At 42.0% G+C, this 24,512-nt stretch overlaps 1 protein-coding gene across 1 annotated transcript in view; it reads left to right on the top strand.

Moving 5' to 3' along the window:
- Positions 1-9,680: 9,680 nt before the first annotated feature.
- Positions 9,681-24,512, top strand: part of COL6A6 (collagen type VI alpha 6 chain) — a 120,239-nt gene continuing 105,407 nt past the window's right edge. The window contains exons 1-6 of the mRNA XM_068989240.1: positions 9,681-9,741; positions 12,251-12,838; positions 14,125-14,745; positions 15,844-16,404; positions 17,550-18,107; positions 21,060-21,635. Coding sequence (XP_068845341.1) covers positions 9,681-9,741; positions 12,251-12,838; positions 14,125-14,745; positions 15,844-16,404; positions 17,550-18,107; positions 21,060-21,635 — 2,965 coding nt within the window. The remainder of the gene's footprint in view (positions 9,742-12,250; positions 12,839-14,124; positions 14,746-15,843; positions 16,405-17,549; positions 18,108-21,059; positions 21,636-24,512) is intronic.

The raw sequence follows: 24,512 nt of genomic DNA, 5'->3' as shown, positions 1-24,512 counted from the left end.
TCCATGCATAGCCTCTTTCTGTGTTTCTAGAAAATGCACTTGGGGGAAGTGTGACATGAACAGTAAAACCGTGAAACTGAGTTGGCCCGCAAGCACTCACTTGTATGCTCTGTTTTGCTCACCATCGTTGATTCAATGTTTATTTGTTTCTGCTGTCTGCCAAGGATTTATCCCACAGCATTTCAACATGAACTTAACTCTCACTTTGAATATTTTTCTTTTAGTTTTTGACTTATCAGAAGGGAGGAAGGGAAACAGTGAGGAGATGGGGCATTTACTAAGCAAACAATCATTTGTCTTGAGCTTTATGACACAGACTCAGCGTTGCTTCTTATAATACAGAAGCTGACAGTATTCTTGTTTCTGAAGAAAAGTAAAATTGGTACTTAAAAATGATGTTTCCTGTATGCTCATTTAAAAGGAAAGAAATGGCATTTATCTTTATTCTGCTCAAGTCTGTTTTGTATCCCTTACTGACTTTTAACATTGTTTCAAAGACATATCTTATTAAACAGATTATGAATTGGCTCATGGGGCAGAGATCTCCCTGAAGCCCCTGGTTCTTAATAGCCTCAGGAGAAGTGTTGCACAAGTTCTAAATATTCTGGGTGTGGAGCCAAAGACTGGATAACTGTATTGCTTTTGCAGCTGTAGTTTAAATTAGTCACATTCTACCTTCTTAACAGAAAGTTGACAGAGATCCAGATTTTTTCACTCTATTTTTATAAAATGAGTTATTATTAATATACATTATGTTAGTTTAAGGCATACCACATAGTGATTTTTTAACTTTTATGCATTAGGAATGATCATCACTGCAAGACCAGTTACCATCTGTCACCAGACAAAATAGTTACAATGTTATTGACTACTGTGTATACATTACACCCTGTGACATTTGTTTTGTAGCTAGAAGTTTACATCTCTTACTCTCCTTCCTTGATTTCATCTGTTCCCCAACTTCAGCTTCCCTCTGGCAGTAACGAGTTTGCTCTCTGTACTATGAGTCTTTTTCCATTTTGTTTTGTTCATGTATGGTTTAGATTCAACATAAAAGTGAAATTAGACAGTATTTGTTTTTCTCCATCTTAATCTAAACACAGAATAATGGATAAACAAGACGCACATATACAATGAAATGTTACTCAGCCATAAAAACGAGTGGAATCTTGCCATTTGCAACTACACGGATGGACCTTGAGGGTATTAGGCTCAAGGTTTTGAGATCCAAAAATTTTAAGGTTTCTCTTAAAGTATTTAACTTTGGAAAAGGTATACTAGCCCAGTTTTCCCAAATCAGAATGAGTAGAGTACTAAAAATTCTAGTTAAAGAGATTTTCACTTTTGAGAGTGTTTGTAAAATAAGTGATCAATCAGACTATTGCTATATTAACATGGGGTGCACCATGAATTTAAGCTTTATGTTATTACTCTAAATACTGTCCCCTTCATTCTCCCCTCATTTCTTTGAGTATTTACAATTTTGATTTTAAATAATTAGATATTTTAAAAATTTAAGGATGCAAATCCTGACCATGTCTGGTAAAAGAACAACATACAGATTACAGGCAGTCCATCATGTGGTAAAATGAACCCATGCTAACCCTGCATTAACTCAGGGATTTAGTCTGCCTGCTCTCCCTACAGGCCCTTTGTGTGCCTGTCACACTCCCGAAGCAGTGCACATAAACCTCAAGAGCCCCTTCCGCTGGTCTCCACCTTGTATATATAGCCTTACGGGACGCTAGATTTGGCATCCCGCTTAAAGATTCAAAAAATTGTTTGACAAGATGCTATCTGAAAGAACTCAACTTTCCAGGAGATGGCAAGATGGAACATTGACATCTTAGGAATCAGTGAACTAAAGTGGACAGGAACGGGCGAGTTTAATTCATATGGCCATCATGTTGACTACGGTGGGCAAGTGTCCCTTAGAAGAAATGGAGTAGCCCTCATAGTCAACAAAAAGACCAAATGCAGTACTTCAGTGCAATCTCAAAAACAGCAGAATGATCTTAATTCATTTCCAAGGCAAACTACCCAGTAATCCAAGTCTATGCCTCAACCACTGATGTGGAAGAAGCTGAAGTTGAATGGTTCTATGAAGAGCTACCTTCTAGAACTAACACCAAAGAGAGAGAGATGTCATTTTCATAGTAGGGGATTACAATGAAAAAATAGGAAGTCAACAAGTTAGGCCTTGGAGTACATAATGAAGCAGGGCAAAGGCTAACAGAGTTTTGCCAAGAGAATGTACTGGTCATAGCAAACACCCTTTTCCAACAATACAAGGACAATCTACACATGGACATCACCAGATGGTCAATACCAAAATCAGATTGATCATATTCTTTGCAGTTGAAGATGGAGAAGCTCTATACATTGCAAAAACAAGACCTGGAGCTGAGGGTGGCTCAGATCATAAGCTCCTTTTTACAAAATCTGGCCTTAATTTGAAGAAAGGAAGGAAAAACCACTAGGCCATTCAGGTATGACCTAAATCAAATCGTTAGGATTATACAGTGGAGGAGACAAATAGATTCAAGGGATTAGATATGATAGGCAAGAGTGCCTGAAGGACTAGGGACGGAGGTTCATAACATTGTACATGAGGTGGTGACCAAAACCATCCCCAAGAAAAAGAAATGCAAAAAAACAAAGTAGCTGTCTGATGAGGCCTTACGAAAGCTAAAAAAGGAGAGAAGCAAAAGGCAAAGGAGGAAGGGAAAGAAAGATAAGCCCACTAAATGCAGAGTTACAGAGGATATCAAGAAGAGATAAGAGAGTTTTCTTAAGAGAACAATGCAGAGAAATAGAGGAAAACAATAGAATAAGAAAGACTATAGATCTCTTCAAGAAAATTAGAGATACCAAGAAAACATTTTATGCAAAGATGGACACAATAAAGGACAGGACCGAGAAGGACCTAACAGAAGCAGAAGATATTAAGAAGAGGTGGCAAGAGTACACAGAAAAACTATGCAAAAAAAGATCTTAATGACCTGGATAACCATGTTGGTGTGATCACTCATCTAGAGCCAGATATCCTGGAATGTGAAGTCAAGTGGGCCTTAGGAAGCATCACTACGAACAAAGCTGCTGGAGGTGCTAGAATTCCAGCTGAGCTATTTCAAATCCTTAAAGATGATGCTGTTAAAGTGTTGCACTCAATATGCCAGCAAATTTGGAAAACTCAGCAATGGCCACAGGACTGGAAAAGGTCAGTTTTCATTCCAATCCCAAAGAAAGGCAATGCCAAAGTATGTTCAAACTACCATTCAGTTGTGCTCATTTCATATGCTAGCAAGCTAATGCTCAAAATCCTCCAAGCTAGGCTTCAACAGTACAAGAACTCAGAACTTCCAGATGTATAAACTGAATTTTAAAAAGGCAGAAGAACAAGAGATCAAATTGCCAACATCTGTTGATGTTGTAGAGAAAGCACTGGAGTTCCAGAAAAAACATACTGCTTCATTGACTATGCTGAAGTCTTTGACTGTGTGGATCACAACGAACTGTGGAAAATTCTTAAAGAAATGGGAATATCAGTCTTCTGAGAAACCTGTATGCAGGTCAAGAAGCAACAGTTAGAATCAGATATGGAACAATCAATGGACTTGTTCCAAATTGGGAAAGGAGTACATCAAGGCTATAAATTATAATCCTGTTTATTTAACTTACATGCAGAGTACATCATGTGAAATGCCGGGCTGGTTGAATCAAACTAGTCAATCCTAAAGGAAATCTACCCTGACTATTCATTTGGGAAGACTACTGCTGAAGCTGAAGTTGCAATATTTTGGCCACTTGATGTGAAGAGTTGACTCATTGGAAAAGACTCTGATGCTGGGAGATTTAAGGCAGGAGGAGAAAGGGCTGACAGAGGATGAGATGGTTGGATGGCATCACTGAGTCAATGGACATGAGTTTGAGCAAACTCTGGGAGACAGTGAAGGACAGGGAAGCCTGGTGTGCTATAGGCCATGGGGTCGCAAAGAGTCAGACACAACTTAGTGCCTGAATGACAACAACAGTATTGACCACCTGCATGGGGAAACTTCCAGATGCTACATGCTGTTTGTGTCCTCACCTAACCCTCATTTTTCTATCCAGGTTTTAACTTGCATTCAGTGCTATTTTCTTCCATCTTTGTTATTTATCCTATTGAGCAACCTAAAGCTCCTTCTCTTATCTCTCATAACTCCTAAAGACAGCACTCATGTATAAAGTTCATAATGTAAACAGATGAGAAGTGAACAACATAAAGCTCTGATTTGAAAAGCAAAAATAAAAAGGCATGAAAACAAATACCAGTATCCCTTAATACTTAGGGGAAAAAAAGACACAGAACCAAACACTTGGAGACACTTTTTGTGTTAATAATATTTTTTGGTATTGTATATAGAATGAATAAGCAACAAGGCCCTACTGTATAGCATTATGGTTCAATAAACCATAATGGAAAAAGGATAAGAATATATATATATAACTGAATCATTTTGGTATGTGACAGAAATTGACACAATATTGTAAATCAGCTATCCTTCAATAAAATAAATTTTAGAAAAACAATACTAGTTTAGAATGCAGAGGAACTGAGTGCTACAGTCCAGATTTTGAATCAGAGTGATTTGGGTTTTAGTCTTAACTAAGGCAATGGCACCCCACTCCAGTGTTCTTGCCTGGCAAATCTCATGGACAGAGGAGCCTGGTGGGCTGCAGTCCATGGGGTCGCTAGGAGTCAGACATGACTGAGCGCCTTCACTTTCACTTTTCACTTTTATGCACTGGAGAAGGAGCTGAGTGCTACTGTCCAGATTTTGAATCAGAGTGATTTGGGTTTTAATCTTAACTAAGGCAATGGCAACCCACTCCAGTGTTCTTGCCTGGAGAATCCCAGGGACGGGGGAGCCTGGTAGGCTGCCATCTATGGCGTTGCACAGAGTCGGACATGACTAAAGCGACTTAACAGCAGCAGCAGCAGCAAGGCCCATTTTATCCATGTCATCTTTATGAATCTGCTTCCTTATCTGCAAAATAGGGACAATAAGATGACCTGCTTATTGGTTTGCTATCAACATCAAACAGGAGAACTCATGTAAAGCTGCTGGGACAGGGCATGGCACAGGGTCAAGGCTGACCAGAGGGTCTGTACAAAGAGTATGACTTAATTTTCACTTTGGGCAATCCACGTTTGGGCTAAACTTTCTCGTAATGAGAGGATGGACTGAATATAACCTCTTAAGGGCCCCTTCCAGCTTTCTGATTTCCTCTGAAACAGAAAGGATAAACTGACTCACAGCCTGAAAAGTTTATATCATCCAAAGTTCCTATGAAGGAAAGAACAGAACCCCAAATTCCAGAATGTCAGAGGGACGATGGAGTAGGTGAGGAAATGGTGATGGAATTTTTTGTGGCAAAGGTCCATTTTCTGAAAGGGTGAAATATTACACAACAGGAGACTGCCTGACAAAGGAATGAGATAGCCACATGTATCAAACACATGTTTGGGTAAGAACTGAGCAGGAAAGAGAAGTGCTAGTTTATTCTCATGGATCAATTCATTTTTCATTCAATGGATGAATGAGTGAACAAATGAGCCCAACCTGCTTAATGATCAGATTTATTGTCAATATCTTCAATATCCTATTTTATCCCATGAAATGAAAACTCAAGGTGGCTGAAAATGTTTTAGGCCAAATTAGAATCAGAAAGCCCTTGATTCACGTGGTTATAAGTAGTTGGAAGCAAAATGGTACGAACTGTGTCATTCTGAGGAGCAAGACATCACATGGAATATGGAGGATCGCTACTTATTTCTTTATGTTTTCTCTCAAATCTAAGAATAAAGGGAAATGGTTACTTGCTAATTATGTAGGAAAAGGAGTAAATAGAATTTTGACCACATCTATAAATACTTCTCAAAAATGAAATATACCTACATGTTCATAATGAAAAAATTACATGTCAGGTCTTAGACTGTGTCCTAACTGTGAACTCTAAATTGCCTGTGCAATGAGTGGACAGAGGGTGAGACTGGAGAAAATAACTACTAGGAACCCATAATATTGGTGGAACCAGAATGCATCTGGCTACTTCCATTGACTATCCAAAATCTCATGTTTCTACAGGGTCTGGGGGCCAGAAGAAACGTTTTTATGCTTCTGTAAGAGGGGCTAATCCACGTTCAAGGTCAGGAGGGGTGGCCGTGAGGAGATACCCCTCGTCCAAGGTAAGAGAAACCTAAGTAAGACGGTAGGTGTTGTGAGAGAGCAGACACACTGAAACCATAATCACAGAAAATTAGCCAATCTGATCACATGAACCACAGCCTTGTCTAATTCAATGTAACTAAGCCATGCCATGTGGGGCCACCCAAGACGGGAGGGTCATGGTGGAGAGATCTGATACAATGTGGTCCACTGGAGAAGGGAATGGCAAACCACTTCAGTATTCTTGCCTTGAGAACCCCATGAACAGTATGAAAAGGCAAAATGATGCTATTGGAGATCAGTGGAGAAATAACTCCAGAAGGAATGAAGGGATGGACCCAAAGCAAAAACAGTTCTCAGCTGTGGATGTGACTGGTGATAGAAGCAAATTCTGATGCTGTAAAGAGCAATATTGCATAGGAACCTGGAATGTCAGGTCCATGAATCAAGGCAAATTGGAAGTGGTCAAACAAGAGATGGCAAGAGTGAACGTTGACATTCTGGGAATCAGCGAACTAAATGGACTGGTGTGGGTGAATTTAACTCAGATGACCATTACATCTACTACTGTGGGCAGGAATCCCTCAGAAGAAATGGAGTAGCCATCATGGTCAACAAGAGTTCAAAACTCAGTACTTGGATGCAATCTCAAAAATGACAGAATGATCTCTGTTCGTTTCCAAGGCAAACCATTCAATATCATGGTGATCCAAGCCTATCCCCCAACCACTAATGCTGAAGAAGCTGAAGTTGAATGGTTCTATGAAGACCTACAAGACCTTTTAGAACTAACACCCAAAAAGATGTCCTTTTCATTATAGGGGACTAGAATGCAAAAGTAGGAAATCAAGAAACACCTGGGGTAACAGGCAAATTTGGCCTTGGGGTACGGAATGACGCAGGACAAAGGCTAATAGAGTTTTGCCAAGAGAAAGCACTTGTCATAGCAAACACCCTTTTCCAACAACACAAGAGAAAACTCTACACATGGACATCGCCAGATGGTCAACACCAAAATCAGATTGATTATATTCTTTGCAGCCAAAGATGGAGAAGCTCTATACAGTCAGCAAAAACAAGACCAGGAGCTGGCTGTGGCTCAGATCATGAACTCCGTATTGCCAAATTCAGACTTAAATTGAAGAAAGTAGGGAAAACCACTAGACCATTCAGGTATGACCTAAATCAAATCCCTTATAATTATACAGTGGAACTGAGAAATAGATTTAAGGGTCTAGATCTGATAGATAGAGTGCCTGATGAACTATGGATGGAGGTTCATGACATTGTACAGGAGACAGGAATCAAGACCATTCCCATGGAAAAGAAATGCAAGAAAGCAAAATGGCTGTCTGGGGAGGCCTTACAAATAGCTGTGAAAAGAAGAGAAGGGAAAAGCAAAGGAGAAAAGGAAAGATATAAGCGTCTGAATGCAGAGTTCTAAAGAATAGCAAGAAGAAATAAGAAAGCCTTTCCCAGCGATCAATGCAAAGAAATAGAGGAAAACAACAGAATGAGAAAGACTAGAGATCTCTTCAAGAAAATTAGAGATATCAAGGGAACATTTCATGCCAAGATGGGCTCAATAAAGGACAGAAATGGTATGGACCTAACAGAAGCAGAAGATATTAAGAAGAGGTGGCAAGAATACACAGAAGAACTGTTCAAAAAAGATCTTCATGACCCAGATAATCATGATGGCGTGATCACTCACCTAGAGCCAGACATCCTGGAGTGTGAAGTCAAGTGGGCCTTAGGAAGCATCACTATGAACAAAGCTAGTGAAGGTGATGGAATCCCAGTTCAGCTATTTCAAATCCTAACAAATGACGCTGTGAAAATGCTGCACTCAATATGCCAGCAAATGTGGAAAACTCAGCAGTGGCCACAGGACTGGAAAATGTCAGTTTTCATCCCAATCCCAAAGAAAGGCAATGCCTCAAACTACCACACAATTGCACTCATCTCACATGCTAGTAAAGTAATGCTCAAAATTCTCCAAGCCAGGCTTCAGCAATACGTGAACCGTGAACTTCCAGATGTTCAAGCTGGTTTTAGAAAAGACAGAGGAACCAGAGATCAAATTGCCAACATCCGCTGGATCATGGAAAAAGCAAGAGAGTTCCAGAAAAACATCTATTTCTGCTTTATTGACTACATGAAAGCCTTTGACTGTGTGGATCACAATAAACTGTGGAAAATTCTGAGAGAGATGGGAATACCAGACCACCTGACCTGCCTCTTGAGAAACCTATATGCAGGTATGCAGGTCAGGAAGCAACAGTTAGAACTGGACATGGAACAACAGACTGGTTCCAAATAGGAAAAGAAGTACGACAAGGCTGTATATTGTCACCCTGCTTATGTAACTTATATGCAGAGTACATCATGAGAAATGCTGGGTTGGAAGAAGCACAAGCTGGAATCAAGATTGCTGGGAGAAATATCAATCACCTCAGATATGCAGATGACACCACCCTTCTGGCAGAAAGTGAAGAGGAACTAAAAAGCCTCTTGATGAAAATGAAAGAGGCGAGTGAAAAAGTTGGCTTAAAGCTCAACATTCAGAAAACGAAGATCATGGCATCTGGTCCCATCAGTTCATGGGAAATAGATGGACAAACAGTGGAAACAGTGTCAGACTTTAGTTTTTGGGGCTCCAAAATCACTGCAGATGATGACTGCAGCCATGAAATTAAAAGACGCTTACTCCTTGGAAGGAAAGTTATGGCCAACCTAGATAGTATATTCAAAAGCAGAGACATTACTTTGCCAACAAAGGTCCGTCTAGTCAAGGCTATGGTTTTTCCAGTGGTCATGTATGGATGTGACAGTTGAACTGTGAAGAAGGCAGAGCACCAAAGAATTGATGCTTTTGAACTGTGGTGTTGGAGAAGACTCTTGAGAGTCCCTTGGTCTGCAAGGAGATCCAACCAGTCCATTTGAAAGGAGATTAGTCCTGGGTGTTCTTTGGAAGGACGGATGCTAAAGCTGAAACTCCAATACTTTGGCCATCTCATGGGAAGAGTTGACTCATTGGAAAATACCCTGATGCTGGGAGGGATTGGGGGCAGGAGGAGAAGGGGACGACATAGGATGAGATGGTTGGATGGCATCACTGACTCAATGGCCATGAGTTTGAGTAAACTTTGGGAGATGGTGATGAACAGGGAGGCCTGGCGTGCTGCAATTCATAAGGTCACAAAGAGTCAGACATGACTGAGTGATTGAAATGAAATGAAATGAAATGTTGTAAATGTTGGTGGTTCATTTTTCCACAAAGCACAGATCAAATAGTCAGGGAACCTCAGAAACTCCCTGTCTTCTGTTGCACCAAATTTACTATGTAATTTTGTGTGCTCATATGTGTGTGAGTCTTGATTTCTAAGTAATATACACAATTTTATATGTTTATGTTTTTGCCTTTTCAGATTTCCAGTTGGCGATTTTTCAGGTTAAAATATGAAAATGCTGCTTATTTTGTTCCTTATAATAATTTGTTCCCATGTTTCTGTCAACCAACATTCTGGTAAGGAAAATAATGAAAGGAATTCGTTTCTTTAATTCTCATTATGGAAAATAGATAATATATGAGTCTGACTTGCTTAAAATTGACTGTGATAATAGTGGGCAGGGTGGGGAGTGGCAGCGCAGTTTCTTTGATGTCACCCCATGTTCCTTGGAAAATCATTTGTTTCTGAGGTTTATTCCCTTTTCATGATAGAAAGATATGAGAGCTGTTTTCTTGTCCTCAGTTTCAACTTCTTCTAGGTCTTCTGGGAGGTTGCATTTTCATGCAACCTTCTCTTTTCACATTAAGTTCAGGCCTGGAAAATTTGAAATCTCTTCCTAGTTTGTTTGTTCCAAAATATTTGTCTTGGTCAAACATCCAGATTTGGCTCCAGTTTAAACTTTGTGTCTGCTTATTGTAAAGCAGGTGCTTTTACCCTGAAAAGGGAACTCCAGAGCTGTCCACTGTCTGTCAGCAGTCTATGTCCAGTGGAGTTGAAGTCAAAATACTGGTCAAGCCTTCACGGCCCTTTAGTTCAGTTCAGTTCAGTTCAGTCGCTCAGTCGTGTCCGACTCTTTGCGACCCCATGAATCGCAGCACGCCAGGCCTCCCCGTCCATCACCAACTCCCGGAGTTCACTCAGACTCACGTCCATCGAGTCGGTGATGCCATCCAGCCATCTCATCCTCTGTTGTCCCCTTCTCCTCCTGCCCCCAATCCCTCCCAGCATCAGAGTCTTTTCCAATGAGTCCCACCTCCTAAATAATCAGTCACTTCCTGTCCAGGGCCACCTAGATTGGTTTTACAGTTTTGTTTTGTTTTGTTTTGCTTTCAAGGACTCTGACCTTGGAAGCAAGTTTTCTGGAGAGATAAATTCTTCTTTGCCCTGAAAACATATTCCTTTGTGTCTCACTGGGCCTGATATTAAGCTTTTCAAAGAGAGGCGATGCTTTTTCTCCAGTTGTTCCATGGTTCAGATACAGTGATGGGCCCGTCCTGTGCCAGTGGCTACATTTTTTTTCTCCACACAGGATGTGGGGATTTGTCTGTGAATAGAAAGGTCACTTTTGGTCCCAAGTTGAGCCACCCTGGGCAGTCCTCACCTGACAGTTCTTGGAGGGGTCCCAGCCTTCTCTCGTTGGTTCCCCCTCACTTAGTATTTTCCCGGAGATGCTGCTGGATATATGATCATCAAAGGAATCTCAAACTGGCTGAAATCAGGTTGCTTAGAAGAAAAGAAAGGACGATTGGAATCCACTATGCCTTGATTAGACTGCTCGAAAGAGAATAAAGTAACATGCAAGGGTACTAAGGCTGTTTTCCTAGCAGTTGTTGACAGGAAAAGACTGAAGTTCCTTTAATTTGATCAGAATTTATATAGTAACTATTTCAGATAATCAGAGTATCAGAGTAAAGAGAGACCTTAGGTATTTTCTAGTCGAATCTACCCATTTTAATTATGAGGAAACTGAGGCCCAAGTATGTCAAATGGCTTGACAGAGCTGGGAGAATTAGCTGATAACAAAGTTAGTACTCACATTGCCTGTTCAGTTACACTGTGTTTTCTTAAACATACAACATCGAGACACACACAGGTATGTCCCCTCCCTTCCCTGGACAAGAAATGGATCTTATAGTACAGTCATGAGATCTCTGAATTAAAGCCAGCAGACAAACCGCCAGCAAATTATATTTTGTGCTTGAACCAAATGCTTCTCTGTCACATACAAATATAATTTCACATAGCTAACATTCAATCTGGCATTGAATGAAGCCTTAAAAGCTCAGCAAAACATTGCATTCCTATGTAAAAATTACATTATCAATAGAAACTTAAACTATAATCTCTTCCCTAGCTTAAGGTATACTGGTTTCTGTCCACATTTTTCATATGTAAGAATAAATTTACCAATTATAATGCCCACTCATGACTCATCAAAAGATGTCATAAATAATTTTAAGATAGATTAATACATCTCATATTTATGATTTTTAGGATTTTTTAAAACTCATCAATTTGACACTTTGAATGTAAAACTAATATGTTTATAAGTTTAATATGTTTATAAGTTAATTAGGTCTTGTATTGTTTAAAAAGAAGTCAAAATGAAAGGCTATTTTTCAGATTTCTCCATTCAACAAATTTGATTCATTCTCAATGAAACTGTTTATCTTGTTTCTATAAACTGAGGTCAAATTCTGAAAGAAGAAAAGGACACAAAGGGAAATTATCCACTAAACATGTAAAAACCCATATTTTACTTCTTTATATTTAGCTATTTCTACTTAATTCCTTGCAAAAGTGGTGCTTAATTTCATGATCAGTTCAAATGAGAAGGTGTATAAAATAATTAGCCTAAGAAACAAATACTTTTCTTGAGAGAATATGTATTATTTTTCAGTGCATTGGAAAGGTATTACAAATACAAGTAAAAGAGGGAAGTGAGTTTTTCCCATATGGTTGGCATTAAACTTGGTAGTAAATGTTTGAAGTTTGGTCTCATTGCGTTTGTCTGTGGGTTTGTAGGTCCGGAGTATGCTGATGTGGTGTTTCTGGTGGACAGCTCCGACCACCTGGGAATTAAGTCCTTCCCGTTTGTGAAGGCCTTCATCAACAAGATGATCAGCAGCCTCCCCATAGAGGCTGATAAGTACCACGTGGGCCTGGCCCAGTACAGTGATGGGCTCCACAGAGAGTTCCAGCTCAGCACCTTCAAGAGCAGGGGCCCCATGCTGAACCACCTCAAGAAGAACTTCGGGTTCCTGGGGGGCTCCCTGCGGATTGGGAAGGCTCTCCAGGATGTGCACAGGGCCTACTTCTCAAGTGGGAGGGACAGGAAACAGTTTCCCCCGATCCTGGTGGTCCTGGCTTCCGCCGAGTCCGAAGATGCTGTGGAAGAGGCCGCTGAAGCGCTCCGCAAAGATGGGGTGAGGATCATCTCAGTGGGAATGCAGGGGGCATCTGAGAAGACCCTGAAGGCCATGGCCACGGGCCAGTTCCACTACAGCCTCCGGACAGTCAGGGACCTCAGCACGTTCTCCCAAAACATGACGCAGATTCTCAAGGCTGCAGCTCAGTACAAGGACGGAGCAGTCAATGACGTCCTTGTGGAAGGTGGGTCAGGGCACATGTGTAGCGATGATGATGAGAAAATACTTTCAGAAAATAAACATGAGGAAAGCATGCAGACTCTATGAGCATCTCTTTCCGCAAAAGCTGACCTGCATTTTCAGGTGTTAATTTCTGCATGCCCCATGATTGTGGCCTTTTTAATCCAATAAACTTGGGAAGCCTTGGTTTTCCATGTTTCACTTATCTTATTGCCTATTGTTTATCGGCTGCCTCCTCCCTGCCACCCAGCTATCTGAGCTTTCTCCTTGGGCTTCAGCTGCTATGTAGTTTCATTTCTGGTTCATTTAAAAGGACAATTTGCTCCTAAAAAAATCCTTAAATCCTAAAGCCATATAAAGTCACCACAGACTGTTACAGCTTGAAACAACTTCTGGGAGTCCAAAACCTCCGTTCCACAGAGAGGAAGCTGCAGGCGCTCTTGGAAGCGATATGACCTGACTCTGGGCCAGACTGTGGTCTGGGATTAGAGCCACACCTGTGTGGGATCAGCCCCGCACTTGCTCCTTCCTGCAGCTCTGTTCTAAATTAGCTTTCCCATGCTCTGCTCCAGCTCCAACCTGCTCTCTTGGTCTGTCCCCTTGTACTATTCTATTAGCAAGGATGGCCAAGCATTTATGAACATCACTCACGACAGAGACAGGGGAGAGCCAGTAAAAACAACAACAACAAAAATTTGCTCTAAGCGTACAAGTCCAGACAAGTGACATAATAAACTCACATTATGTCTGGTTGTCAGAGTGAAGTGACATATACTGACAATAGAGAATGCTTTCTTGTAGTAATCTAGGAAAATATGGACTCTTATTACTAGCATTTTCCCCAGATAAAATATTAGAACATTAACTGCTATTACATTTCCATCCCTTAAGAATGTTTAGACTGTAACTGCTGATGTTAGTGGTGGATTTTAATATGATAGCCGCAGCTTCTGTTAACTGAGTGACTGTTTATGTGCCAGGCCCCATGCTAAACTTGACATGATCTCATTTAATCCCTACAACAACTCTATGAGATCAATACTGTTGTTACCTGTATTTTACAGATGTAGAAATTAGAGCCTGGAGGTGAGCTTAAGGTCCAGTTTTTGGGCCCAGAAAACTTTGATCTCAGCTTCATCATCAGTTTGGATACCTCCTTCCTTCTTTAAGTGCAAAATTGCTTGGTTATTCTATGTGTATTCTATTTATAATTGCTCATAATTCTACGTGTCTTTAGTGCTGAGCAGAGATGCTGAATTAAAACTCTGCCTGTTTGTTCCTTGCCCGCAGTTTGCCAAGGCCCTTCCGTGGCTGACGTTGTGTTCCTGCTGGATATGTCCGCCAACAGCAGCTGGGAGGACTTTGACTATCTTAAAGAATTCCTGGAAGAAAGCATATCTGCTCTGGACATCAAAGAGCACTGCATGAGGGTTGCCCTCGTGGCCTATAGCAATGAGACGAAGGTGGTTAGCACGCTGAGCAGGGGCGTAAACAAGTCTGAGGTTCTGCAGGACATCCAGAGCCTTGCTCCCCTGGCCGGGAAGGCCTACACTGGAGCCGCCTTGAGGAAGATCAGGAAGGAAGTCTTCAGCGCACAGCACGGCAGTCGGAAGAACCAGGGGGTGCCGCAGATCGCTGTGCTCGTGACCCACAGCCCTTCCCAGGACAACGTGACCAAGGCCGCTGTGAACCTCCGGCGCCAGGGAGTGACTGTCTTCACCATTGGCTTAGAGGGGGCCAACAACACCCAGCTGGAGAAGATCGCGTCTCACCCTGCTGAGCAGTACGTGTCCCAGCTGAAGTCCTTCTCTGACCTGGCTGCCCACAACCAGACGTTTCTGAAGAAGCTGCGGAATCAGATTACACACACGGTCTCTGTCATTTCCGAGAGGACCGAAACCCTCAAAGCCGGTAAAGCCTCCTGTGGAGAGCAGGATTAGCCTCATCCTTTTGCTTTTTTTCCTGTCTTGCAGGCATTCTGTCTGCACAAGGACTTGGTGGGTGTGATGCAGGGAGAGAGAGCTGAGTTCCTGGTTTTTTAATTTAACCCAATAATTTAATTTAATTTAACCAGTAATAGGAAGTGTAAATTGGGAGAGAATAAAAGCTATTGAGGTGCTGGAATGGGAAGAAGGGATTTTTTTAAATCTCCTCTTTCGTGCAGCTTTTCTTCTATTCTTCATTATTTCTTGACACCCCAGAACACCTTCCTTAGCTATTTCTCCCCCTGCCCTGCTTCATTTCTTGCCTTTGCCTCTCGCGTTTCTCTGCTCTTTCCTTAGTTTCTTTTTGTGTGTGGACTTTTCTCTCCCTTCTCTCTTTCCCTCAGCCTCAAATTCCAATTTAGAGAATACACGGGAAGCATGATCTGGACTGAGGACAGAGTAATGAATTTACTGGGAAGTACCATTCTAGTATCAGCGAGTTTAGAAGGAGACAGAGAGCAAGGTGCTTGTATAGTTCATGCATAGACATGTATGCTACATAAATTATGTGTGCATACACAGAGTGTACACATGTCTGCATCCTTCAACATGTATTTATAGCACATTGACCACAGAAGTGTCATTTCCCAGTGTAAACTAGGCCCCTGACACTACCCCTGTTGTGCTAATTGAGCAGCTGTGGACAAGCAAATGACTCCTAGGTCCACCATGTCGTTAAATACCTTCTTTAGTTAACAGAACGCCACCTGACCTTGTGCTAAGCAGTTGCTCCCAGGTAAGAGAAGCGACTTATAGAAAGCGTCTTCAAGTTTTCTTTCTGATCTTTTCCTATATTCAAATGGACTCCGATTCTTGATGCAAATCGTCTTAAACTGTCACACACAACTGACCCACCCGATGCTAAGATTCCCCTGAGTCACGGCACCAGAACAGATCTTTCACGTCAAGAAGCTGTTTCCGTGTTTTCTGTCTGATGAGGCCGCTGTTGGCCCTCCCTCTCTCCTGCCTCCGGTGTCTGTCCCACTTGCCCAGATGCCACACTCAGTTTTGGGTTGCATTTTAGGTTGTGTGGACACGGAGGAAGCAGACATCTACCTGCTCATCGATGGCTCCGGGAGCACCCAGGCCACAGACTTCCAGGAGATGAAGACCTTCCTGTCAGAGGTCGCAGGGATGTTCAACATCGCTCCCCAGAAGGTGCGGGTTGGGGCTGTCCAGTACGCCGACCGCTGGGACTTGGAATTTGAGATCAGTAAATACACGAACAAGCACGACGTGGGAAAGGCCATCGAGAACATCAGGCAGATGGGCGGGAACAGGAACACGGGTGCCGCCTTGAACTTCACCCTGGGGCTGCTGCAGAAGGCAAAGCGGCAGCGGGGAGGCAAGGTGCCCTCCCACCTCGTTGTGCTGACCAGCGGTGCATCCCGGGACAGCGTCTTGGGGCCTGCAAACAGACTGAGAGAGGAGCTCGTCCACGTCTACGCCATCGGGGTCAGGGAGGCTAACCAGACTCAGCTGCGTGAAATCGCCGGCGAGGAGAAACGGGTCTACTACGTGCATGACTTTGATGCCTTGAAAGACATAAGAAACCAGGTTGTTCAAGAAATCTGTACTGAAGAAGGTAGGATCCCTTACCTTTGGACTTCAGCTCCCAAACTGCCTCCCTGCAGTATTTTCTTAAATGTTCTGTTGTTGTTGAAGGATAGTTGATTTCCAATGTTCTGTTGACTTCTGCTCTACGGTGCCACATATATAAACATTCTTTTTCATATTGTTTCCCATTTATGGTATAGTTCCCTGTGCTATGCAGTAGGACCTTGTTGTCTCTCCATTCAATATGGTCGGCTTCTGCACCCTTCAGTATTTGACATTGCAGGTGTGGAGAAAGGGCATAAATATCCCAGCTGAAATTTCTTCACTTTGTGGAGCTGTTTATTCTCCAGAACAAGATGGAGGACCTATTAGAGTGTTGCTCTAACTGTTATCTGATGCATAAAAAGAGTGTTTTATGTTTATTTAAATTGCTTTTTCACGAAGCTTGTATAAAAATCTTCTAGAGCTAGATAAGTAATTTTCAACCAGGGGTGACTTCCCCCCACCAGGGGATAGTTAGCAGTGTCTAAAGACATGGTTGCTGGTCATAACTGGGGGGAGTGCTAGTTAATTGGCTTCTAAGAAGTATTATTTAGTATATTGCCACAAATTCCTATGAGGATAGATCTGTCATTAGACCATTGCATGTGTAATATGATCGAATGAATTCTGAGTTTAAGGAGTATTTGGGGTTTATTTAATCACTTTTTAATAAAACTTGTATGAAATCTTCTAGAGTTAGGTCAGTAGTTTTCAACCAGGGGTGATTTTGTCCCTTAGGGGATGGTTAGAAATGTCTAGAGACATTTACCTTTGGTGGTCATCACTGGGGGATGCTGACGGCATCTAACAGGTAGAGTACAGGGATCCTGCGGAACATCCTTCAGCGTCCTACAGTGCCTGGATTGCCTTCCACAGTACAAACTCTCCAACCACAGTATTAGTTGTGCTGAGGTTGAGAAGCCCTGGGCTAGACGTTAAAGCAGATTTCTAAATAATAAAGAGAATAGGCTCCCCTTCATCATCTTCAACGCTTTATTTACCTGCTAACAAGCCTTAGCAAGCACATGCTTAACATCGTATAGAACTGTTTGTGTCTTAGGTTTTCCTGTTCACTCTTCATCTTTTCACATGAAGCCGACTTGAATAGCCCATCTCTTTTCTCCCATGCAGCCTGCAAAGAGATGAAGGCTGACATCATGTTCCTGGTGGACAGTTCTGGCAGTATAGGACTAGAGAACTTCATCAAAATGAAAACATTTATGAAAAACCTGGTGAGCAAATCTCAGATCAGGGCAGATCGAGTGCAAATCGGTGTGGTCCAGTTCAGCGACGTCAATAAGGAAGAGTTTCAGCTCAACAGATACACATCGCAGGGGGAGATTTCAGATGCCATAGACCGAATGGCTCACATTGGAGAAACCACCTTGACGGGTAGCGCCCTGACGTTTGTGTCTCAGTACTTCAGCCCTGCCAAGGGAGCCCGGCCCAACGTCAGGAAATTCCTCATCCTCATCACGGATGGCGAGGCTCAGGACATAGTCAAGGACCCAGCGGTGGCACTTCGGGAAGAAGGCATCATCATCTACTCTGTAGGGGTGTTTGGCTCCAACGTCACCCAGCTGGAGGAGATCAGCGGGAGGCCAGAGATGGTTTTTTATGTTGAGAATTTTGACATTCTGCAGCACATTGAGGATGACCTTGTTTTTGGAATATGCAGCCCCCGTGAAGGTAAGCATGGGCATATTCACCAGGGGGATCACTGAAACACCACACATCCATGTGGGTCCTTGCTTCCTGAACTAAGCAATCTACTATTTGAACACTATAAACCGGTTTTGCTCAATTGAACTATTTATCCTAGTGGCTTTTGGCTCACATATAGAAATGCAAGTTTCCTCAACAGAACTGTTAAAATCAGACAGTAAGGAACAATTCAGATCTACCTAGGTTCTTTCCCATTTGTAGACAAAGCAGTAGGGGGATGAATCCTCCATTTAAGGAAAATAGTACCGTACAGGATTTTAGGTCTGGTTCCCTAGAAGTAGAATCTGAATCAGGAGTTCTTATGGAAGCGATTTATTTACTTATGGCTTAAAAAAAATTATTGAAGTCTAGTTGATTTACAATGTCATGCAGCAAAGTGATTCAGTTACACCTACATACAGGGTGTGTGCACGCATGCATATGTGTGTGTGTGTGTTCTTTTTCATATTCTTTTCCCTTCTAGGTTATTATAAAATATTGAGTATAGCTCCCTGTGCTATATAATAGATCCTTGTTGGTTGTCTATTTTATGTACAGTATTAATCCCAGCCTCATAACTTATCCCTTCCCCCACTTTCCCCTTTAGTAACTATAAGTTCGTTTTCTATGTCTGTGAGTTTATTTTGTAAATAAGTCTATTTGTATCTTTTTTTTTAAGATTCTGCAAAAAAGTGATAGATAATATTTGTCTCTTTCTGTCTGACTTAATTTAGTATGATTATCTCTAGGTCCATCCATGTTGCTGAAAATGACATTATTTCATTCTTTTTATGACTGACTAATATTCAGTTGTGTGAGTATATATATATATATATACACACCATATCTTTATCCATTCATCTGTTGATGACACTTAGGTTATTTCATGTCTTGGCTAGTATAAGTGCTGCTATGAACACTGAGGTGCATGTATCTTTTGAATTATATGGTTTTCTCTGGATTTATGCCCAGGAGTGGAATTGCTGGATCATATAGCAGTTCTATTTTTTTTTTTTTATTTTAAGGAACCTCCACGCTGTTCTCCATGGTGTCTGCCCCAATTTACATTCCCACTAACCATGCAGGAGGGTTCCCTTTTCTCTGCACCCTCTCCAGCACTGATTACTTGTAGACGTTTTGATTTATTGAAGTGTCTTCAGAAGAGAAGTAGGGAAAGCAGGACAGGGCATGGGTAGGAGTTAAGCAAGGAGGTTTTCTCAGCCAGAGTCTAGCTTCAGCCTGATCCAGCAGGGAGCACAGGAGCATGAATTATAGTACAGAGTCGGTTCCACCTTGAGGCAGGGTCCCAGCCTTATATAATCTGAGTTTAGGGGCAACATGTGGTCTGTTGAAGACAGGTAGTAGAGGGACGTAACCCCTGGATAAGGTGGCTCCCCTTTGACCTAACATCCACTATTTATGTTTGTTCATTTTACAATTTTTTAAAACTTTTAAAATACTTATATGAAATGAGATAATTTTTGTAAAAACATGTTGATATTTATTAAATCTTATAAAGGAGGGATAAGATATAGGAACTTGAGCAATGGATGCTTCAAAGGAAATAAATGGGTAGTCATCATTGTGTTCCCAGGGTACTGCAGAATGAAAGTAATAAAGGTTCAGCAGAAATAAGGGACCCATGGGGCCTGACAACAGAGGCATTCTGAAAAACTTCTATGAAGGAGATGAATCTTAATGGAATTTTGAAGGAAAAAAAGGAACGTCATCTTGTTGTTCAAATAACAGTTCTGGCCAACCTGCACTCGAAGTATTGGTGACTGCGATCTATATTTTGTGGCTAGAGGGGTACACCTGGATTGTGCGTCCTGGTAACTCCAACCAAAACAAGTACGACCTCTTTGAAGGGTGCTTTGACTGAACAGGCTACCCTGCAGCCTCCCGGGTAATCCAAGCAGGCTCCGCTGAGCAGCTGAAGGCCCAGGGGACGTTTCTGTTTGTGTGGAACCAGGCTTTCTGGGTGATGTGGTCGTGGCTCTATACATGTGTCCTCTAGTTGGGTGGGTAAGTGTATTGGCTTAAGGGTGTGCAACAGCCCTACCACAAAGAAGGGAATGTGGTGAGCCTTGGGGAAGAGTTAGGGAAACCTTTTCACAGTTCCATTTCTCCAAAATGGATGAGGCAGCAGTTGAAACACACCTTCCTCGGGCCTGTAGACTAAATCATTCACCATCCTACAGTTCCACTTCTCTAGAATGAATGAGTTGGGGTTTGGAACTCTGCACCTTGAGAATACAATGTGATACACACATGGATTACTTTACTTTTCCATGGCATTGACCCCACATTTAAAAAGTTAATGAGAGGTCATGCTAGGATCACTTGGTTGGGCCAAGTGTGAAATGGGCTCATTTCTATAACAAAGCCCAGACATGAATACAGATTATGTTTTAAGAAAGTCAAAAAAAGGAGAAAATACAACCTTGGAAAGTTAGCAATGAAGAAAATATAGTGTTGCCAAATTTATTTTCATCTGGTCATTTCCGCCAAGGTTTATCTTAAGAATAAAACCTCATGATCCCTGTGGCTTAAAAAAAAAAACAGACAAATTTGTATAAATGAAAGCACATGTTGAAGGTACCACTTATACAGGAAAACTTCCCCAGAATTATGAATTGGGTTTCTTTGGTCCAAAAGCACTTGTCATGTTTATCTCTGAGGCCCTGTGACTATCACCCCACCCACTTCCCACCCACTGCAGCAGGCTTCTTGTCACATCTGCCTTGTCCTAAAAGACACACAAATGAGTATGTGTATCGTGTCTGTTATCCAGAGAGCAGACATTCAGATGCACAGCTTGATCCCATGGAGGGGACACGCTGGCATTTAAAATGCGGGGGGATGGGGTGGGGGGTGTGAGTCCCCCATGGCGTGCAAGGCTAATCTCATCAGTTTTCCTTTGCCTTCCTCGCTCAGAATGCAAGCGCATTGAAGTTTTAGACGTCGTGTTTGTAATTGACAGCTCTGGCAGCATTGACCATGACGAATACAACATCATGAAGAACTTTATGATCGACTTGGTGAAAAAAGCTGATGTGGGCAAGAATCACGTCCGGTTTGGGGCTCTGAAGTACGCGGATGACCCGGAGGTGCTATTTTATCTGGATAACCTTGACACCAAATGGGAGGTGATCTCGGTGCTCCAGAATGACCAGCCCATGGGGGGCAACACTTATACCGCTGAGGCCCTGGGCTTCTCAGACCACATGTTCACCGAAGCCCGGGGCAGCCGTCTGCACAAAGGGGTCCCCCAGGTCCTCATCGTGATCACCGATGGGGAATCCCACGATGCCGATAAGCTCAACGCTACAGCCAAGGCCTTGAGGGACAAGGGCATCCTTGTCCTGGCTGTGGGCATCGCCGGTGCCAACCCTGTGGAGCTGCTGGCCATGGCAGGATCGAGTGACAAGTACTTCTTCGTGGAAACTTTTGGAGGTCTGAAGGGGATATTTTCAGATGTGTCTGCCAGCGTATGTAACACTTCAAAAGTAGGTAAGATTCATCCATTACATTTTCTTAATTATCAGAGGTCCAAATAAGCAGGAAACCAAATGGGGCACTGAAGGTTCTGTAGAAGTTCCCACCTTGTGGAATCTTCAACCTTCTACAGCATTCCTACTCACCTCTGCCTAAATTCTTCCAGTGATGGAAAATTCGCCATTTTTTTTCTTTTGTTGATGAAGAGGGGCTATGCTTCCTTTTTTAATTAAAAAAATTTTTTTTTAATTTTTATTGACACCAGAAACATTTTGCATTGGGGTATAGCCGATGAACAATGGGGTGGTAGTTTCAGGTGAACAGTGAAGGGGCTCAGCCCTTCGTACACATGTCTCCATTCTCCCCCAAACCTCCTCCCACCCAGGCTGGCACGGAACACTGAGCAGAGCTCCATGTGCTGCACAGTAGGTCCCGCTATATTTCAAGTGAATAACCAACAAAATTCACCATGTTTTGAACAGGCGATATTTATTGGAACACAAATGGGTTTTTGCATGCCACTTTCACCCACAGAAAGTTCTTCTTTCTGTTCTTTACACAAGAAATCAAGTCCCTCTCTTGCTCAGAACCACTGGTTGAAGTCCTATCTCCTCCAGTCCAGAAGTTCCCTGTGCCTTCACATGTTTCTCTTATGGCACAGGCTCATTTGAAACACGGAGCCCAGTGCTAAACACCCAATTTTAGCCTCAGAGGTTTCCAGAGCAGAGCGCATGCAGGACTTCTTCTGCCCTAGATGCCATGTTTCTGTTCTGGCAGCTCGAAATTGCGTTGCCACATCCACGCATGTGTGTATTCATTCACTCATTTGTTCAGCTGCCAATTTACAACTTCATATCAAAGGGAGATTATGGTCTTCTAAAACTCCTTAGTATTTTTATTAGGATGCGTTTTACTAAAAATACCAAGTTTTTTTGTTAGGAGAGTTAATATTAATCTAGGATTTCAATATCTTGGTGCAATTCCTTTTAAAAATTATTTAAGTTTCCTGTTTTTCATATGCTATGCCTCCGGAGACTACAGCTACTATCTTTTTCGTTCACAAAACTAACAAAATCCATCTGGATCTCAACAAAAGCTGGGATGAGTCTCTTACCTTCTATTGGCCAATGTCTTCAATTCAGACTGATCTTTTCAAGTCCACTGTAGAAGTCGAAACTGAATTTTTATACTGAATGTTCTCCCTTGGGCACAAAGAAAGTTTATTTCCTTTATTTGAATCTGAAACAAAGGAATTTAATGAACTAATCCGTTCCTGAAGGATCTATTCACCCGATAGTTTATCTCTACCTTGCTTATCTCAGCTACAGAAATCTCAAGATATCTTTCATCTTTTTTGAGACTAAAATGAGAATTAATAAAGTTAGGTCAGTGAGGAGCTCTATGGGGAATTCAAGGAAATTTTAATGCTTTCCAGAAGGCTGAAGAATACATATGAGCATGTGCCAAGCATAACTCATTCACTGGCAATGGCCTTTCACATTCTTTTTGTTAATTTGCTGTGATAAGACAAGGGCAACATCTCTAAACCATAGTGCATTGTTCAAAATCATTTCTCTCAAGTGGACATTTTTGCCTGTATGCACCAGAAAGTGGGCTGGTTAAGAGGCAAAGAGACTAGATATAGGCTGGAAGTCTTGACTCTTAAAACTCAATTTGCCAGAAACGAGAAAAGTGCTTATTGACTCAACTGGCCAGCAAGGCCAAGTCAATAATAAAGACCATCTGTCTGTTCGCATCCCTGGGTGGGTGTGTCATTTATTTTTCTTGTTATGCTACTACTGGCAATGGGCTTTCTGGAAGTTAAGCCTAGATTGCAGGTGAGAACTCATTTTCTGTCACAGCACCTCCAGTTCTCTGGCATCTCAGAAAAGAAAATGGTGTGAAGCCAAACAGAAAAGAGAAGCCCAAAAGGATGTGGGACTATCCTCACACTGATTTTGTGACACAGTTGTGTGTCTCTGATTTTTCTCCAATTAATGGGACCACAGGGTGGCATAAGCTAAAACACCACCTTCAGAAATAGCATTTCCCTATCAGTTCGGTTCAGCTGCTGAGTCATGTCGAACTTTTTGTGACCCCATGGACTGCAGCACATCAGGCTTCCCAGTCCATCACCAACTCCCAGAGTCTACTCAAACTCATGTCCATCAAGTTGGGGCTGCCATCCAACTCTCTCATCCTCTGTCATCCCCTTCTCCTCCTGCCCTCAATCTTTCCCAACATCAGGGTCTTTTCAAATGAGTGAGCTCTTGGCATCAGATGGCCAAAATATTGGAGTTTCATCCATAACATCTGTCCTTCCAATGAATATTCAGGATTGATTTCATTTAGGATTGACTGGTCTGACCATCTTTCAGTCCAAGGGACTCTCAAAAGTCTTCTCCAACACCACAGTTCAAAAGCATCAATTCTTCAGTGCTCAGCTTTCTTTATGGTCCAACTCTCACATCCATACATGACTACTGGAAAAACCATAGCCTTGACTAGATGGACCTTTGTCAACAAAGTAATGTTTCTGCTTTTTAATATGCTGTCTAGGTTGGTCATAACTTTTCTTCCAAGGAGCAAACTTCTTTTAATTTCAGGGCTGCAGTCACCATCTGCAGTAATTTTGAAGCCCAAGAAAATAAAGCCTGTCACATTTTCCATTGTTTCCCCATCTATTTACCATGAAGTGATAGGAGCAGATGCCGTGACCTTCGTTTTTTGAGTGTTGAGTTTTAAGTCAACTTTTTCACTTTCCTTTTTCACTTTCATCAAAAAGCTGTTTAGTTCCTCTTTGCTTTCTGCTGTGAGGGTGGTGTCATCTGCATATCTGAAGTTATGATATTTCTCCTGGCAATCTTGATTCCAGCTTGTGCTTCAACCATT

Source organism: Capricornis sumatraensis, chromosome 1, assembly GCF_032405125.1.
Source record: "Capricornis sumatraensis isolate serow.1 chromosome 1, serow.2, whole genome shotgun sequence".
Lineage (NCBI taxonomy): Eukaryota > Metazoa > Chordata > Mammalia > Artiodactyla > Bovidae > Capricornis > Capricornis sumatraensis.
Note: the sequence above shows the minus strand (reverse complement) of the source record. Positions and strands in the feature narration are given on the sequence as shown.